Raw genomic sequence first — 19396 nt, forward strand, 5'->3', positions numbered from 1 at the left:
TAATAAACACATCTTAGCCTACCCAGGCAGCACTTCATTCAGAATCCTGGACATCCACCTTAGTCTCAATGTGGGCAAGCCCTGAAAAGCTGCTCTTTTTGGAAAAGATACTGTGAAGCAACAATAGACTTTCATAATCTCTTTAAGTTGGATTGTTTAGTAAATCTAAACTAACAGTGACCTGTCAAGATTGACACAATACTCGAATCTTGGCACTTCAGAAATAAGCATGGCACCTGGTTCTTACCTCTTTATATGTCTTTTCTCTCCCCTCCCTTTTCCCCACTTCAGAGGTGCAGGTTAGATTTGAACTAGCTGCTGGACTTTACCTGCATTTCTCAAGCTTCAAGGTCTCTTGCAGGCCTCTGGCAGTATCTGGGTATCAAGCCAGAATATCTGATATTCCATGTTCTTGCTAAAAATTCTACCCCTTTGTAAGCAAAGGCAGGAGGTACCTGCTCACTTAAGTTTCATCTGCTTCCTGCTTCTCTTTTGGAACCTATTAGAATTACAAAGTTCTTACTTTTTTTTTTTTCCTTACTTCCACATCTTGTTCAATGTATTTAGACTTCAGTAACTATAGAGCAACCAGACTGATTCACTTTTTCACCTGGTTTTAGAGAATCTTACTTGTTGCTTGCTACCTTCCTGAAAGAGGAGGAGGGGGAAAAAGTAGGAGGGTTCTGCAGTTATAGAGAACCATTCTCTTTCTGTTTCTATTCAAATAATTCATACCATAGTGACAAATGAACCTTAAGGTTCCCAGGTCTTAGCAAAAAGGATTTTTATGGCTGAGACTTGAGATACAGCTACTATTTAAAAAAAAAAAAAAAAAGCTTTGATTTGTCTCATGAGCTTCAGTGGTGAGTTTTTGTCCCCTGGTTCATAACTAAATCATTTATAAAATAAGCCTGATACATTAAAGAAACAAGTTAGTAGGATGACAAGGAAAGGGATTGATCATCCTGTTAGAACAGGTACAGATATATATACACATATATATTTTTTACATAACTATTCTAATTTGTGCTGAAAACTTCATGTACTGATAAATAACTTCTACTTGGCTGCATGAAACTTTTCATATTTCTTCGTTTGTGATTTTTTTTTACTTTTTTTTCTTTTTACACATCAGTCCATTTACACTTTCAGTCCATCTTTCTCATCCATAGCATTTCCCTGTTCATTTTATCCACCGCATCTTCTCTGCTCATCATTGGTAGAAGATTCTGGCAGCACGGCCTGCATGTGGCTCCCTCCTCTTGTGCTGGCATGTGATGGTGGCACCGTTGTGTTCTCTTCCTTTCCCTTTTTACTAACAGACGCAGACCAAACTGGAGCATGCCCGCATTAAGGAGCTTGAACAGAGCCTGCTCTTTGAAAAGACCAAAGCTGACAAACTCCAGAGGGAGTTAGAAGACACTAGGGTAATGGTTTTCACTATTTAAATAACAAGACTGATTTGTGTTGTGGAAGATTTCTGATGACACAGTCTGCTGGGTATAACACATGCTGAAACATATCTTTGCTCCTGCTATCATCAGTACCTGCTATAAATGTAGCTGGAACACTTTAAAAATTAGCATTAATTTTGAGCTTCAGTGTTGTGTGTGTGTATGCCTGTATATGTATACTCATTTCTTCAGAAGAATTCAGGTAAGATGTCTTAAAACTGCAAAATTAATACTTGAATCCAGGTCAAAAGTAGCAAATGGGACTGGGAATTGACATAAAGGAATGTTTGGTGGTTCATTTTTAGAAGTAGCAAAGTTCATTAAATCCAAAAGAAGTAAGATTGACTGTGCCAATACTTTTAACACAAACTTGGTATTTGGGTCTTGGTTTCTGAGGTCTTAAATAGTTGTTATACTAGTTGCTTTGCTAAATCATGGTTTACAGTGGCTTTTTAGTTCTTTTTTTCCACCTGTGACATAATCTTTTCATGTTTATCCCAGTAGCATTAGTAATACTCTTGCCTGTCAAAATATTACTGGACATACTTTGTCCCAAGTCAGAAGTTCAGCAGATGTCAATTCTTAAGGATAGATAGATAGATATTCATGCTCACAAATGCAGCTTTTCTTGAAGTTGAGGTAGGGATGAATATTGTAAAACCAAGAATGTACTCTATCATAAGTACTTTAAAAAGCAATTGCAGGTAAGTAATATCTTTTTCAGGATGTTGGTATAATAAGGAGGTTGAAAACAGTAACTTCCTAATTAGAAATAATTGTGGTAGCTTTGCATGCTTTTCTATACCATAAGCTGCTTCAACAGTCAGTGAGAAGCTCAGATAATGTGAGGACACTTTTTCAGAGGGAACAATGGAGTGGATATAGAAAGAGTTTCAAAGGATTTGTAGGCTAAAAATGTGTTTGTGTTTTTCTCTGACAGTCTCATAGCTGGCATGGGATGAATTTGGAAGCAATTATTTCAACAAATAAAGACCTCCGGGTTCTCCTTTCTTTTTCAGTCTGCTTTAAAATGGTTCTGAGAAACATTTTGTTAAACATTGATAATATACATAAACCTAGTTTGTAAGTCGTTCATCAAGTTGTTATTTCTAGATAACTTCAGAAAAATGAATTTAATTAAGTTCCACCTTTAGAAAGAATATGATATGCATGTAATGTGAAGATGTGGACATTTTTCCTTTTTTTAAAGCAATAATTTATACATAAATGAAACAACAATTGGTCTTGTTTCACAACCTTCCATGTAAAAGCAGCATTTGCTTTTACTTAATTTTTCTTTAGAATTTCCATAGAAATAGGAGTTGACAATGAAACTCAAAGGTATTCTAATCCAAAATGCTGGTAAGAATACACTAATGATGTTAGTTTGCAACACTCAGTGGTTTCTTTTCAGTGAGGCCTAAGTGTCTGTGTATTAAACATACCTTTTATAATTCTTTCTTCTTTTCTTAAAATGCTGTTAATCATAGGTGGCCACGGTATCAGAAAAATCTCGCATCATGGAACTAGAAAGAGATCTAGCATTGCGGGTGAAGGAAGTAGCTGAGCTTCGAGGGAGACTAGAGTCTAGTAAACACATTGATGATGTGGACACTTCTCTTTCATTGTTACAAGAAATAAGTTCTTTGCAAGAAAGAATGGCAGCAGTTAGCAAAGAACATCAGAATGAGATGAATTCACTGAAAGAGAAGTTTGGAATTAGTGAAGAAGCATTGCAGAAAGAGATCAAATCACTTTCAGCTTCAAATGAGAGAATGGCAAAAGAAAATGAATCCTTGAAAACTAAGCTTGATCATGCCAACAAGGAGAATTCAGATGTAATAGAGCTGTGGAAATCAAAGCTGGAATCTGCAATTGCCTCCCATCAACAAGCAATGGAAGAGCTAAAAGTTTCTTTCAGCAAAGGTGTAGGGGCTCAGACAGCAGAATTTGCAGAGTTAAAGACTCAGATTGAGAAGATTAAATTAGACTATGAAAATGAAATATCAAATTTAAAACTGAAGCAGGAAAATGAAAAATCTCATCATTTAAAAGAGATTGAATCACTGAAAGCAAAACTGTTGGCAGTCACAGAGGAGAAAGAGCAAAACCTGGAAAGCCTGAAGACCAAACTGGAAAGCGTGGAAGATCAGCATCTAGTAGAAATGGAAGACACTTTAAACAAATTACAGGAAGCTGAAATAAAGGTAAAGGAGCTAGAGGTACTGCAAGCCAAGTACAATGAACAAACCAAAGTTATTGATAGTCTTACACCACAGATCAAAGCTGCTGAAGAAAAGCTTTTGGACCTTGCTGCACTTCAGAAAGCCAATTCTGAAGGTAAATTGGAAATCCAGAAACTTAGCAAGCAGCTTGAGGCAGCTGAGAAACAAATTCAGAATTTAGAGACTGAAAAGGTTGATGGAAGTAGCAAGGTTTGTATCAACATCCATCCTTTTATTTTTACTTTGTTTTTATTTTACATTTGTACATTCTAATCTGCTATAGCAAATACATCACAGAAGAAACTAGTTTTATTGAATGTGTATCTTAGTACCATCTGAGGAGGTTTAGAGAAAGTGTTAACTGGGTCATGTCTCTCAACAGCTTGCTAGTGCTTGGTCTGCACCACTAAAAGAAAAAAATGCTTTCTGCACTTTCTTGCTGCAGGCTTTGGCGTGCCTCTGCTGAAAGCTTTGTGTTATGGAAAAGTTAGTTTGGCTTATTTGGGAGCATAATCCACACATCTTAAGTTTTTAATCTTTGGTGATAGAGGTATTCAGATAAAGTGATTTGGGGCTCAATGGGAAATGTTTCCTCTGTACCTTTACTACCTTGCCTCTTATCAAACAAGATGATGGAAGAGGCTATTAAAAACAAAAGAAAGCAAAAAAGATCCTGGTGGAGCTTTTCTTTAAGACAAGGGTATGCAGTGATGTTGTTAGGCACTGTATCACAGCATTTTTGAAGCACAGACTGCAATATGATACATCTTGCCAAGATTTTTCTTGGGTTTGGATGAAATGTCTCTTTAAAGTTGATAGCGTGGCATTCAGTACTTGGAAGTTGTTCCGCCACTGCAGCTAGGAATAAAAGTGCTAAGATACCATTTCATTTTAGGGGTTCCTCTGCATCCCCAGTCTATGCATGACCTGACAAGATAGAGCTCTAATTGTAAGAGTAGAGGGAAGGTAACTGGAAGTAGCTTTCCTAAACCCTTCACAAGATGGTTCCAAGATACTAGATTTCTATGGAACTTTGACTCTATTTTTGAGGTCACACTGGGTTTCTGCACTACCCTTGGGTGTGGTACAGAGCCTTTTGAAAAATTACATCCCTCTATGTGTATTGGTCTGAATAGCCAGTTGAAACATAAATGCTAAATTTATCAGATAAAAAAGTTAAAACAATAAAGAACCAAAACTACTAATTCAACTGATGCTTTAATTTTCTTTGGAAATTTTGAATGTACTCAAAAATGTCTGCCATTAAATAATGTTTTCACCATTAATTTCAGGAGAACTAAATTTTAATTATTTCAAATGTATTCCAAGAAGCAATTATTACTGTGATGTAGTCGTCAGTGGAAATCAGCTTTGCTCAGTTAACACATCACATTTTTTTCTTCAGTTTCTTTTCTTTTTCATCTTACAGTGATTTTAATAGTATAGTTATTTCTTTCAGATTCAACTTTTAATTTTCCTATTTTTTCATTCATGTTTGTAATTTTATTTTACTCCATTTCATCATCTTCGTTAGGCTAGTAATCTGGCCAAAGAACTGCAGGGCAAAGAGCAAAAGCTTCTTGACCTTGAGAAAAACTTGAGTGCAGTAAATCAAGTTAAAGATTGTTTGGAAAAGGAACTTCAAGTTTTGGTGAGTAATACCCAAAAATTTTTACTTTATCCTTTGGAATTTGGTTTTCATGATGAGAGTGTAATTGAAATCTGAGGATCAACTCTGACTGAGCAAAGTTTTTCAAAGCTATTTTACTCAGGAAAAGAAGGCAAGGCTTCATGACTAACAGGATCCATGTCAGAATGAAAAGAGCATTTCACCCGAGTTCTGTGTTATCAGGTGTTTTGTCTAAATAGAAGTCATCTGTTTATGGATTTCAGATAAAATATTAAACCAAATCAAAAGCAGCATGTAGTTTGAATTTAGACTACTCATTAAGGAACATGTGGCCCTTTATTATAACTGTTGTACAAATTAATGCTTGCTATACACATCTTACAAATGGTTTTTGAAGACATTTTTCATCTGATTTCTCATTTTGCAAATTTAATTAAATTTGCAAGTATTCTGTGTTTGGGTGGGATTTTCCTGAGAAACTACACCAGAGTTAGTAACAAAAAGACATGCTTTTAAGTTTTACTGTCCCTGTCATAAAATCTTTCCATGGCCATAGTAAATAGTTGAAGTTGGTGGAAGAGTCTTGCTTCTTATCTTCCTCAGTGTCCTCCCTTTTCTTCACAGTCTAGCATCTCTTCATGCTGGTAAAACCGGAAAACACTGGTATGAGATTGATCACAGGGTTGCAGATGTCCACTGTGCAGCCTATGAGCAGCATGGATAGCTTCTTGCATTGAGAAGCCCAGAAATCACATCTTCTACACAGGACTCTGTGGCTGCAGTTCTGTTGCTATGCTAGCTGATGGATAAGTTACTTTGAAAGTTTAGGGACTTGCTTGTAACCAAGGCAAGGGAAAATCTTGCTTTATGTTGCTGAATATATCTATGCTAAACTGTAATTCGAAAACTTCAGACCTATTTATGATAGGAGTAAAGACTGTTCTATTTTGTACTTGAAAAATACCTACTATCAATTCAGTGGTTGAACTCTACTGCTATTACCAAACCTTACCTTAGGTTTTTATCCATTTTTCAGAAAGAAAAGTTTACTAGTGCAGCTGATGAAGCAGAAAACGTTCAACAAACTATGCAAGGTATGTCTGCTGCTAAACTAAACAAAGAACTAAAAAGCTGCAGAAAATAAATGCTGCAAAATAAAGGAGTTTTTTCCGATGCGCTTTCAAATTTACACCTGGTGGTACAGCAGTTTCAGCAGCTATGGAAAGGACAGGATTACCTGCAGCCTCTCTTAAGAGTAATATACCTTGCAAGTAGGTGGAATCGTCTGCATCTAAGTAGTTACTAACTTTGTTTTCAAAATTTTACTTGCATAGAAACAATAAAAAAACTAAACCAAAAAGAAGAGCAGTTTGCACTCATGTCTTCAGAACTGGAACAGCTGAAGTCTAGTTTGACTGGTAAGGAAGTAATAAAATGGAATGTTTTGAAAAATGCATCAGCTTTGTGCTTTGGTATGCCTCCTGCTCAGCTCGCCACATCATAGTACGTAATGCTTCCGCAAATGCATATGCCTTCAAAAGAAAGCCTTTTTTCTAAGCAGAAATCAGCTTTTGTGGCACTGTGTATAGTGACACAGCAAGGTGATGGTGATGTTAAGGAAATAGTGCAGTAAGGCAGAAGATTTCCTGGCTGAGTGTATTCCAAATCAATAGTTAAATTGTTGTTTGACATTGCAACGAAATCATGCTGTGGTAATGGTCAGATATGAGGCAAAGGCTTGGGGACCAGACTGAAGCATTACAAACCTCAGATAGTTAATTCACAGAAGCCTTGTCCATAAGTATTGGTTTCTTTTTAAGGACATCAAAAAGACTGTACGTTAGTCTGGTTGTCTACTTCTTCTTATCTTATAGGAGGGAGTCTTGCTGTATCTTTCTAGTTGTACATAACTTAAAACCAATGTAGAAAGAAACTAAGAATGAATTTGTACCCTGTAAGTAAGCCTTTCAAGGCATTGTTGGGACTGTAGAAGTCATCCCAAAAGCTGCCCTCACCCTTTGTGGCAGTGCCTGCCCTGGAATGAGTAATTTTTTCACTGTAGCTTCATGTTGCTTGCATTGTTTGTTTTCCCACTGCTCTACTAAATAGCTGGTGAGTTGTCTTGCCTGTAAGATGTGCATATCTCTCTTACTTTGTTGCTTGATTACCCTCTGATATAGGTAGAACTCGTATCCACTTCTCATGGCCTGAAGTTAAGTGAAACACTTCGGAAAGAAAGATCTCTTGACTAGTTGCTTTTTTACTATTTCTGAAGAGTTCTTAACCTTCTGCTAGTTAACAGTTCAAAGGTCAAACGTAATTTTTAATTTTAAAGGGGTAATTGCAAGCTCTGTAGCATCAATATTGCTCTGTTTATAGCTCTTTACTATCTTCTAGCTAGTCTGTGCATACCCTTTCTCTTAAATTTACTAGACTGCTAACCTTTGTCTTGTTTAGTGATGGAGAAGAAACTGAAAGAGCGAGAAGAGAGAGAACAGCAACTGATTGAAGCTAAAGCCAAACTTGAAAACGATATTGCAGAGATCATGAAGTCTTCAGGAGACAGCTCTGCCCAGCTTATGAAAATGAATGATGAGCTCCGGTTAAAAGAAAGGTATTCCATCATTGTCAGGACGTCTTCACATTAATTCTTTACTCCTGCACTCCCTGCTTCTCATTTTATCTTTTTGTAAATATCTGAACAAGGTGGTCCTGAGTGTCACATTGATATGACAAATGAACTTATTCTATCAAACTAAATTAATCAAAACAGTCTCCCCAGAGTGATTTGAAGAGCATCTAACATTTGTAATTCTCAAATTCTTATGTAACATGCTTCTCATTGTCCAGAGTAAATGAACACTTTAATAATCTAGACTGTTTTGTGATTGTTCTTCTTAATTATTTGATTACCTAAAAAGCTTGGTTTATTTGGATATAGAAAAGACTTGGGTCACTTTTTTGACTAGCAAGAGAAAACGTGGTTTGTTTCAAATAAAAATTGTATGTAGAATAGTTGTTCTTTACCTTGACAAAACCCCAGACTGGGGGCCAGGTAACTGGCAGCTGTGTTGCTCTGCACACAGGCAAGCGCTCGGTCTCGCTTGTATATATTTAATTTAGCAGAACATTCTCTATATGTTAAATAATTAAATCTCTTTCTAAATGCTTGGACAGAATATAGAACTTCAGCATAATTTAGAGTCTTTAATCTCTGTGCTTGTTGTGCTGTCAGCAAAAAGTAACGTTCTTTTATTTGGTCTTTCTAGGCAGTTGGAGCAAATACAACTTGAGCTTACAAAAGCAAATGAAAAGGCTGTTCAGCTTCAGAAAAATGTGGAGCAGACAACACAGAAAGCTGAGCAGAGTCAGCAAGAAACTCTCAAGATTCATCAAGCAGAACTGAAAAATATGCAGGATCAACTAACAGACATGGTAAGAAGAACTTTAAAAGGCACTATCTAACTGTGTGCAGAATATAGTATCACTGCTTCTTTAACTGTGTTCCAATTGTTTTCTATCAGAAAAAGCAAATCGAGACTAGCCAAACTCAGTATAAGGATCTTCAGGCAAAGTATGAAAAAGAAACTTCTGAGATGATCGCTAAACATGACGCAGATATAAAAGGGTTTAAGCAGAATTTGCTGGATGCAGAAGAGGCACTGAAAATTGCACAAAAGAAAAACGATGAGTTAGAAACACAAGCTGAGGAGCTGAAAAAGCAAGCAGAACAGGCCAAAGTATGTATACTTTGTTACTCTGCAAGTGATTTAAACTTTAAATCTTTCTGTTTCAGTGAATCACTGTGTTTTGCCTGGCTTCATCATTTCGTAGTAGGATTTTTGCAGTGTTTCTTTTTTGAACTTTTCCAGGGTAGATTAATATTGGTTAGGGAAGAGAAGCATACACGACTGACTACTTGTCTTCTCTAGATTACACAAGAATCCATGAAATATGGTTCTTTGATGTTAACATTTTATGTTCATAGATAACTGGCTCAGCACAATCAGTTGGAGCCAAATGTTACTCTCTGGTTTTTAAATGCATGAATTTTAAATAAAATATGTTGTGAACTATTTCATTTAAAAGTGTTACACACCTGAAATTTTGTTCTGTAGTATGATCCCATATTATGTGCAACTACTTAGTATGGAGCTTGACTTCAGTAATTTTCTTTTTTTTTTTCTCCTGTTTCTTTGACATTGCTGCTTGCTTTCATCCCTCATTAGTTCTTTGCTATAATCTTTGTTTTATGCTTTAGTGTATGTAAAGCATACAAATATATATAAACAAGTATATACAAAGTATATACAAGTATATATAAACAAGTATAGTATATTTAGTGTGTAAATTGGCACACAAGTTCACTTTAAATACACCACTGATGTGGTGTTTTGCATTAAACGGGTTATGACAATATGTTTTGGACAGAATCATGAGGACCATTAGCTATAGAAGGTGAATTTGAGAATTGGAAGTCAGTATCTAATATAACTCCCTGCATTTTAATTCATTTAGATTCTCATGAAATCATTCTCTGGCTCTTTTCTGAGTAATTTACATTCAGAAAATTTGTTGAGAGTCATTTTAAAAACAAGATGAAGTCTTATATGGAGGAACCTTCAAACCATGATTTTATTTATTTTTTTTTTACTTAACCACTGGAAAGTTTTCCTGTGGATGGTCGGTGTTCTGTAATGAAGTATCAGTGGTGGCTGTCAACAGTTGAACTCACACAGGGACTGTGTGTCAGTGTATACACTTTTTAAAAACTTAAATGACAATAGCTCTGTTTGTCCTTAAACCACATTTCTCATTTATCTACTTGACTTCATTTTTGTTTTCCCTTCTCCCTGACTTTATTTCTTTAGTCCTTAAGCTCTGTGTTAGCATCAGCCAGAAAAGAGGTTGAACTAATGTCAGACAAGATGAGGGGTTTGATATCAGAAAAAGAGACTCTGGCACAGGAGGGGAATACTTTAAAATTAGAGAGAGGTTCCTTGTTATCAAAACTTCTAGAATTGGAATCAAAGATTTCGTTAATGCAACGAGACCAAGAAGAACTTTGGACAATAAATGAAGAACTTAATTCAGAAAATAAAAAAATCCTAAAGCAGAAGGAAGAAGCTGAGGCCAAAAGCCAGCAGGAAAATACAGAAAATGTAGCACTAATTTCTGAGAAAAGCAAATTACTCTCTGAAATAGAGGCAGCACAGGCAGACCTTCTGAAGATAACTCAAGAGAATGATTCTCTCCGGTCTTCAGAGTCAACCTTGCTCCAACAGTTGAAAGAACTTCAGGCCAACAAAGATGCCATGGATGTGGTATGTCAGAAACATATCAAAGAACGGGAAGAACTGGAGCATTATCAGAAGAAACTTTTGGAAGAGAAAGATGCGGTTGTTAAAGACAAAGATGATGTTATTCAGAATCTGGAAAGTTCTTGTGAGGCCCTGGCCAGAGATCAGAGAGAGCTACAGCAAGAAGTGTCAACTCTGACTGCAGAGAGAGATTCAGCCCTAGGTAAACACTCAGATCTTCAAAATACACATATGGCCTTAAAAAATGAAATGGACAGTCTATTGCAGACAAGTCAGAGTCTGCAGTCCGAGAAGGAGATGCTTCTTAAAAGCATAGAAGAGCTGCATGTGCGTTTAGACAATACAGTTAGTGAAAACCAAGCATTAAAGGTGAGAATGGAAGAGATGCAAACAGAACTCGAGACTGAACAGAAAGAACTTAAAAAAGCGATGAAAGACAATATGGAGTTGAAGGATTCCCTTGCTAGTGTGTCTCATCTTCTTGAGGAAGTTAAAGCTTCAAGAGAGATCTCCAATTCTGAATGTATTCAATTACTTCAAGAGAAAGAGGCTCTTTCTTCCTCAGAAGGAAGGCTTTTGGCTGAAAGGGAGGAACTTTTAAATGAAAATAAGGCAATTGCTGAAAAGCTTGCTAAAGCCACAGCAGATGCCGTACTTGCTGAGAGAGTCTTTTCTGAGAAAATAAATGAACTGAGCTTAGAAAAGGAATCTCTTCTTCATAAGTCGTTGCAATTTGAAAAATATAGTGAAGCTCTTCTTCAAGAGAAGAATGAATTGGAGAACAAATACTCAGAGCTTCTTGATGAAAACAAGTCTTCTGCAAATGCAATTTCTGATATGAAGAGAGAACACGAACTGGATGTCTCAGCCAAGAGAGCTCTGGCCCAAGAGAATACCATGCTCCAAGATTCCATTGAAGCCCTCAAGGAAGAACTAAGAAAGAAGACTCTAGAAAATCAAGAGCTAATAGCCTGTAAATGCAACCTTTCAGATCTTCTGAAAGAGGCCCAGGATGCCAAAAGAACATTAGAAAATGAACTGGCTGCTGTATCACATGCCAAGCAGGTCTTGTCATCTTCATTCAAGACCTGTTCCTCTGATAGGGAAATGCTGACTAGAGAGAGGACTGAATTGCAAGATGAGTGTCAGAAGTTAAATGGAGAGGTTGAGATTATGAAAGAAAATTTAACCATAGAAAAGGAAGCTAGAAAACTGGACAAGGAATCATTTTTGTTGGAACGTATGGAACTTCAAAGCAACATCAGCTTCTTAGAGAAGGAGATAGAAGAGCTGAGAGAGAAAAATAAAGAATTGCTGACTGAGAAAGAACTTTTAGTTCAGGGGAAAGAAAAATCTGAAACTAAGCTGGCGGAAATAATTAAAGAAAAAGAAACCCTCTGTGCAGAGACAGAGCAGCTCACTTCCAGTATCGAACGACTGAAGAGTGACTTTGTTTCTGTGTCTAAATCAAAAGCAGAGCTCCAGGAGTTGCACAGCTGTGTCTCCGAGAGGCTAGATGATCTTCGACACAGGCATGAGGTGATGGAGAAGGAGAGAATACAGTTACTTCAGGAAAATGACAGCCTGCTTGCTGAACAGAAGAGTCTGGTCATCATTAAGGAAGAAATACTAAAAGAGAAGGAGAAATTCTCCAAGGATTATTACAAACTGCATGAGGAAGTAGCAATTTTAGAACAAAGTAATAGTGACCTCTCGGGCAAATTGCTGGTGTCTCAGGGCAAAAATCAGATGCTGCAGGAGGAGATGAACAATCTGACTTTGAAACTAAAAGAAATTGAGACTCTCCAGACCCAAACAGTAGCGCAAAAAATTGAGGTATTGAAACACACAGTTAAACAATCAAGTACGGTTATACTAATACTGAGCACTAACCCAATGGTTTCCTCTCTGCACTTCATTGCACAGTCAGCACTTCATCTCAGTATAAACAGGCTGGGGTTATAGTCTCAATATATTACTTCGGGTTTTTTTCAAGTTGTAACTGTGAGTCTGAAAGACACTTTAACATTTTTTTAAAATATTTCTAAATATAAAGGCCTATGTGGTCGCTGAATGTTGCAAGAAAACAATGTAAACTGTGAATAAAAGGAAGTTTTGTTTTCTGAATTTGGTAGGAGAAATTGAGCAGCTCCTTCTGTTGAAGTACTCTGCAGCTTAACAGCTAGCGTAGTAATAGATAAGGTTTTAGATTAGATCTTTGTGCAATTTTATGTTAAATTACAACAAACTACAAATTTGAGTTACTAAAAAAAGAAATAAAACAACATAGCACTCCTATAAATGTAATTGGATGAAAAGCAGTGCAAGAGAACCATTTAAATTTACATTATAGGACTTTCAGTCTGTTAAAGACATTGACAGTTCTGGTGTTCTTTTTATTCACAGAAGTCTTTTGTATTCACCACCAACAAATTCTGTAAAGTATTTTGAATTTCAGTTTGTGTGGCTTGAAGCCCATAAAATCACTTTGAATACAAACTGGAATCAAGATATATCTTATAGGAATGTATTATGCCTACCTAGATATTTTAATATTCTTGTGAAGTATTTCCTTTTATGAGGACATAACAAACAACACTGAAATAATGCGATAATTGGCTTTATCTCCTATTTAATTTTTAAGTCTTTTTCAAATTTTTAAGAGCTTTTCATAATTCCACATTTTCTGAAAATAAAGCAGTCTGTTGGAAGTGAATATCTGTTGAACTACTACTGTCTAAAGTGGTTAGAAGTCTAAGAGCAATCACAGTGGTGGTAATTAGAAATCCAGGAATTAAAAAAGAAGAAAAGGGCTTCCTCAGTGCTGACACAAGCATGGGGTTATGATCTGTTTCTGCATGGAACTGAATCTTTTCATGTCCATTTATTTTTATACTTTATGCAGCTTCAAAATGCAAGTAAGTTCCCAGTTGAAGTCCTTATTTAATTGGAAAGCAGCTGGCAAACTGTGGAGCTGTGCATAAAGTATTGTGGTTCATCTTTTGCTTTCAGAGGTCCCTTTGGTAATACTTTTTTTTTTCTCCCCACCCCACTTTATATATAGGCTGCCAAAATGGCAGAAGATGTTTTCCAGACTGTGGAGAAGGTGACCAAAGAGAAGGATGCCATTCACAAAGAAAAGATTGAAACTTTGGCCTCTTTGGAGAACTCTAGACAGACAAATGAGAAGCTACAGAATGAAGTAATCACATTTAAATGCTTTTATATGAAAAGTTTTGCCTAGTTCGTAAGGAACAACTATTGAATTATAGAGAATTAGATTAGGCAAGAATGGATTCTGTCACTTTCCCATCAGTCTTGACTGGCTTGTGAAAACTTACTAGATGAGTGTATATTGATGGAAAATTTAGGTGCTTTATATAGCCATATGACCTATGTTCTCTTGTGTTTTGCATGTGGTTTCAAACACCTTAAATCTTGGTGCAGCAATAAAAAAAATGATCTTATGTAATAGGAGTTCTGGATGCTACAGCGGCTTTTGCAGATGATAGAATCAAGAGACATGGGTTTGACTTGAGGCTTAATCAGTCTTGCTGTATAGCTTTAGATAAGTTGCTTAGATGTGCTTCAGTTCCCTGGTTGTAAGTATGGGGTGCAACTTCACGCTCCAGTGAAGTGCTGCAGAGCTCTGAGTAACAGTGCTCCTAATCCACAAAAGTTATCGCTCCAGTTCTCACCTATAATGCACTCCTTGCTCTGTACGTCCTCTTTGTGATCTTGACATGTGTAATGTTATAATTTCTTCTTTTTTCCACTTTTCTGTTAATCAGAATTGTGGTCTAACGGGCACAAATTCTGCTGAGCTATGCACTACACAAATACATGAGCGCAATGGTCCCAAGGAGCTTCACAGTCCAGCATGTACAGCAGTTCCTCTAGGGACCCGTTTTCAGTCTATGTCCTCCCACCACTTTGTGATACTTCAGGGTTTGACGAAGGGAAGAATGTCCTCGCTAATCTCTTTCACACTCGTTTGCCCCAGAGCGTCTAGTCTAACGTTGAACTGGCGTCTTTTCTGCATATCTTGAGCACCCCGTGGCCTCTTTTTGATGGCTCTTTCATCTTTGTAATAATGGGTAGTGAACAGCTGGGCTAACCTAAATGCCACAGCTTGTGCTGAAACAGTAATGATCCAGCGAGATCTGATGACTTGAGAATTAAAAGCGGTGACGTTAATAATGGCAGGGGTTCACTTTCTGGATTAAAAAAAAAAAATCCACAGGGTCCTGTAATGCCATGAGAATGGCTGAAGATTATCTGTTATGTAATATGTGTTGCTGAATGTGAACAAAAAAGGTTCGCAAGCTCGTGGTGTTTACGTGGTAGATGCAAGCTCAGTAAATAGATATACAACAATTTGTCCCGTGCAACAAGATCTCTGAAAGGAATTCATTTCTTATGGTTGCAAGCACAACATTCAGCTTACTGTTTCTCAGAAATTAAGGTATGGTAAAGCAGAGCTTTTTATCAGTTATCTTAGCTGTTCCCTTGATCTTTATTCCTCTAATTTTAGCAACTAATGTTGAATTTAAAGAAAAAAAAGGGCTTTGAGTCATATAGCATTTAAAATGGAGGTGCTTTGGAGCTTTACCTTTTATGTCAGGGTATATACATCAGATTACTGTAAGCTGCTCTTCAACGGACTTTGAATTCTTTGTGCTGCTCGACTTGAATGCAGAAAGTCTCATAACATTTTTTGATAGACAAATGCTTCTCAGTACAAACAGACTGAATTAATTTAAGGAGTAAATTTAAAAAGTGGAACAGCTCAGCTCAGACCCCCATTTTGCTGAATATCTTTTCTGAGTGCTACACCTGAGAACTGTATAGTTTCATTAGTGTAATGAGGTTTTTTTCCTCTTTAAGTTGGACATGCTTAAACAAAACAACCTGAAAAATGAAGAGGAACTTAATAAATCAAAAGAGCTTCTAAATCTGGAGAACAAGAAAGTGGAAGAACTTAAAAAAGAATTGTAAGTATTTCAATGTTCAATCTGTTAAACCATTCCTTTGTAGTTACATTTACCTTTCATTTTTTTGAAAAATTGTCTTTCACTACCTCTCCGCTATCCTCACTTATAAAGCAGATATTAGATCAAAATTAAATACTAGTTTGACATGTATAAAACTTGAAATCAGAATGTTACTCCTGAATTGCTGAAGGGTATTGAAGCAAATCCTTCGCTCCAAGCATTGTTTGGGATAATTTGTTTGTTGGAGGAGGTATAAAGTTCTGCCACCTGAGGGCACTAGATTATTTTAAAGGCTTTATTATAAAGAAAATCTGTTTGGATTTAATTACAAGTACGCTTGGAGCATTAAGTAGTTTTAAGTGGCTTTGTTTATAGAAAATCTGGTTCTGCTTTTATTTTTCGTTGATGGCTTTATCCAGTTTATTCCTGTTGCCCCACTATGCATTTATTTTCTAACTGGTACAATACAAATGCTATGTATAGTATGTAAAACTAGAGTGAATTGCTTATCACTTGAGATGCTTAATTTGAGAAACTACCTCTTATGTGCTACAAACTAACGATGTGTAACATTGTACACAAACAAATTAACTGCAAAGCATCTGATATAAAGTAATTTGCCCAGTGGAATCTCATTGTATCAAAGCTTTTGGTGTGCCACCATGAATAAAAATCCTAGTTATTGCTACCCTGTGGTAGCTGCATGTCCCCCAGCTTTCAGAGATGTAATGCATTAAATCACAAATCTCTGTTCCCACCTGCACTCCGAGAAGAATTTCTTGACTCATGGAGTGAGAACTGGAATCTGGACTGATAGCTAAGAGCAGCGTTGGCTAATTATTATTATTGTTAGTTCCATCAGTTGTTTTGTGACAGTTCTTAACTGCTGCTCTGAGGTGAAGACAGGGCACAAAGGAAATCAGCACACAGAATTAATACTAAGTTTCTGTATGACTGACAGTTTTTACTGCTTGCTTTTAAAAACCTGCAGGCTTGTATAGACAGCAGCCTCCTTTGAGAAAGGCAGGATTTCATTCCGTGAGCAATTTCTGCCTGCCTCAGTGCTTGCAGGAGATGCCAAAGCAAAATAATTATTTCCAAACTGGTTGCTCTAATGCTAGAACAGCAAGGGGCTAGCAGACGCTGGTATCATGGAAAGACAAAATATATTAGACAGTAATTTGTCAAGCAGAAGTTATTTATAGAAGATACTTCCTTGAAAATCTTCAGCACTGAAAGGTGTTCTCATGATCCTGATAATTTTGTGGGTTTTTAATTTTATTTTTTTTTCCTTAAGGTTAATCTTAGTCATAGACTGTTGCTGAATGTGGTGTCTAATCATCAGTGGTATGAGACATTGTGGATAAGTGGAAGCTTGTCTAGTTGTTTTTTTAATTGGTCTTTGTTGTCATAATTATTTTGTGTGTTGCCTTGTTTTAATTAGAGTAAGGAATTAGCTTGATAATAGGCATTTCTTGATCAGCAGTAATGTGGGTAGAGAACACCTTTGAGAGGTCAGTTGATGAAGGTAGTGCCCTTGCCTTTGCGAAGGAGAGTAGAGAGGAAATTTTGCCCACAGGAGCCGTGACTGCAGGTAGGGACGTGCTGCTGCCTCTGGAGCAGTGCCTTTTGGAGGTGGGAGGGTGTTAAAGTGACATCGGTGTCCCTTGTGAAAGAGCCTTCCGTGTAAAACTAGGATGAAGAAAAGCAGAAATACCAGCTGGATGTTGTGTACTCATTTAGTACTGCATGCTGTCAAGTGCACTTGCAGCTATCAGTTTAAAGTTCCTTGGCACTAAACACAGGGGAGCGTTTCACACAACTTGACCCCAGTATTCTGTGTGCTTTTTTTGTAATGCCCTGAATCTACGCTTTAATGCCAAAAGCAAAAAGAGGAGAACTGGTTAGTACTGCAGTTCAGCAACCAGTCGTGGTTAAAAATAGATACGTTCCTGCATCAGCAAGTAGATTCATACCAAGATAATTTGACGTTCAGTGATGTGAGCTAGCCTGTTTAATCCAGTCTAGGTGGATCGGATTGGAAATCGGTCAAGGTGAGACCAGATAGAAGAAATGGTTGGAAAATCGTAGTCATATTACGTGCTGAACTCAAATCAGACTTCCTTTTGTTTAAATGTCCTCAATAATAGACCATAGAGCCCTTGTATTTTGAAGTGCTTGAATAAGTTCCTGACTTAGGGGTTGTTCTACCTCCCACAGTCATAAAAGTATTTTTAATATTCCAGTCAGGGTTTAACTCTGTGTAATATTGGCACATAGGAGTACTGAGATTCCTTTTCATGAAAACAAAACACAGTCATAAAAATTACTGTTTAATGAAATGAAGTGTATCGTTTTTATTTTTTGAAAGATACTGTCAAATCTGATAAAAACTTGTGTTAGTCACTTGTGTTACAGGCAGGCATGCAAAATATTTTTTTCAAAAATTCATTGAAAATAAACTTACTTTAAGGAAACAACACATATTAGTAGCAACATAGGTTAATGAAACCTGCAAATCCATTTTTTTCTTCAGCTTTGGTTTTGTCTCATTTTCAGTTTTGTATCTGTTAAAATAGTGGAAAAGATTAGATACTTCCCTGTTTTGCCTCTTGTGATCTTACACATTCTTGTCAGACCTTGTAGGGAGTATTTAAATAAGTGGAACTGTAAGCTTTTTTCTTTTTCTTTTTTTTTTTTTTTCCTTTAGAATTCTCATGTTTTACCTCTGGCTACAAAGTTAACTTCTGAGAAAGACCAGGCTATAAACCTCACCAACACTCTTGTCAACTCCTACCCTGTATTTCTAAACCCAAGCCTTTGCTAACCATCGGAAGCACGCAGAACTAGCAGTCTGAACTTACCTTCCTTTTCTTTGGGCATCTGATACATTTAAAGGAAAAGGAGTTTTGTGCTGCTGCTGCTTCTGAGGGTTAAACCTGTCCCTGTGCATCTGAGGTATAGATTGTCACCTTTATTACAGATCCCATCAGACACGTGACCTAGATGTATTTTTCCAAGCTGTGAAGCTGAATCTCTCCCACAGTTTTTTCTTGCCTCTCTCGTTCCTATGGTAACGATGCACTCTCCGTCCTCGCAGCGAAGCGCTGAAGCTGGCAGCAGCTCAGAAGTCCCAGCAGCTTGCAGCTTTGCAAGAGGAGAACGTGAAACTTGCCGAGGAGCTGGGCAGGAGCAGGGACGAAGTCACAAGTCATCAGAAGGTAGAGTGGCTGGAAGGTTTCCTGATCTATGGTGAAAGTGCTGTGCGTGCCGTTTCCGCTGATGCCTGGGTGACGTTGCACTGCATGTTTGTGCTTGAAAGATAAGTTGTTCTGAGAATGTTTTAAAATAAATTTGGAAGCCACCTGCATTGGGAGGTTAGAACTGCAGGCTAACAGAAGGTTACGTAACCTGCGAAGGGTACTTAGGAGGCTTGGGAATAAGCATAAATGAAATATGGTTTAGCCAAATGTATTAACAGGCACTTGCTATTTCTGTCGGGAGTAATTTTGTTATACAACTGTGGAAATCTCTATCTACCCAGTGCTAAGGAAATCTAGCTTTTTAATTCTCTTCCTCATTCCTGCTCTCCCTTCCCACTAAAAAAGAAGAGTATTTAGGATGTATTTCAGAATACTATTTAAAACTGCTTGGTTGGACTCTGTCTCTAAAAAGTGCTATGCACGTGTATGCTTGCTTAAACTTCATACTGTGCATGTACATGAACGGTGTTGCAGGCAGGTAGTGGGTATTGGAGGACTAGAATCGATGT

General features: G+C 37.1%; 1 protein-coding gene across 8 annotated transcripts in view; it reads left to right on the plus strand.

The window, feature by feature from the left end:
• Nucleotides 1-19396, plus strand: part of CLIP1 (CAP-Gly domain containing linker protein 1) — a 74427-nt gene that overhangs the window by 40254 nt on the left and 14777 nt on the right. For 5 of the 8 annotated variants that reach the window (XM_072879791.1, XM_072879792.1, XM_072879793.1 and 2 more), the window contains 11 exons: nt 1323-1427; nt 2945-3889; nt 5214-5330; nt 6346-6403; nt 6644-6727; nt 7767-7923; nt 8579-8744; nt 8834-9049; nt 13695-13832; nt 15518-15624; nt 18725-18845. In XM_072879791.1, the coding sequence (XP_072735892.1) occupies nt 1323-1427; nt 2945-3889; nt 5214-5330; nt 6346-6403; nt 6644-6727; nt 7767-7923; nt 8579-8744; nt 8834-9049; nt 13695-13832; nt 15518-15624; nt 18725-18845 (2214 nt within the window). Of the gene's footprint in view, nt 1-1322; nt 1428-2944; nt 3890-5213; nt 5331-6345; nt 6404-6643; nt 6728-7766; nt 7924-8578; nt 8745-8833; nt 9050-10180; nt 12449-13694; nt 13833-15517; nt 15625-18724; nt 18846-19396 lie in introns of all 8 variants that reach the window. The other 3 variants (XM_072879796.1, XM_072879797.1, XM_072879798.1) reach the window with 2 other exon arrangements.

This window comes from Ciconia boyciana, chromosome 15, assembly GCF_034638445.1.
Source record: "Ciconia boyciana chromosome 15, ASM3463844v1, whole genome shotgun sequence".
In the NCBI taxonomy this organism is placed as follows: domain Eukaryota; kingdom Metazoa; phylum Chordata; class Aves; order Ciconiiformes; family Ciconiidae; genus Ciconia; species Ciconia boyciana.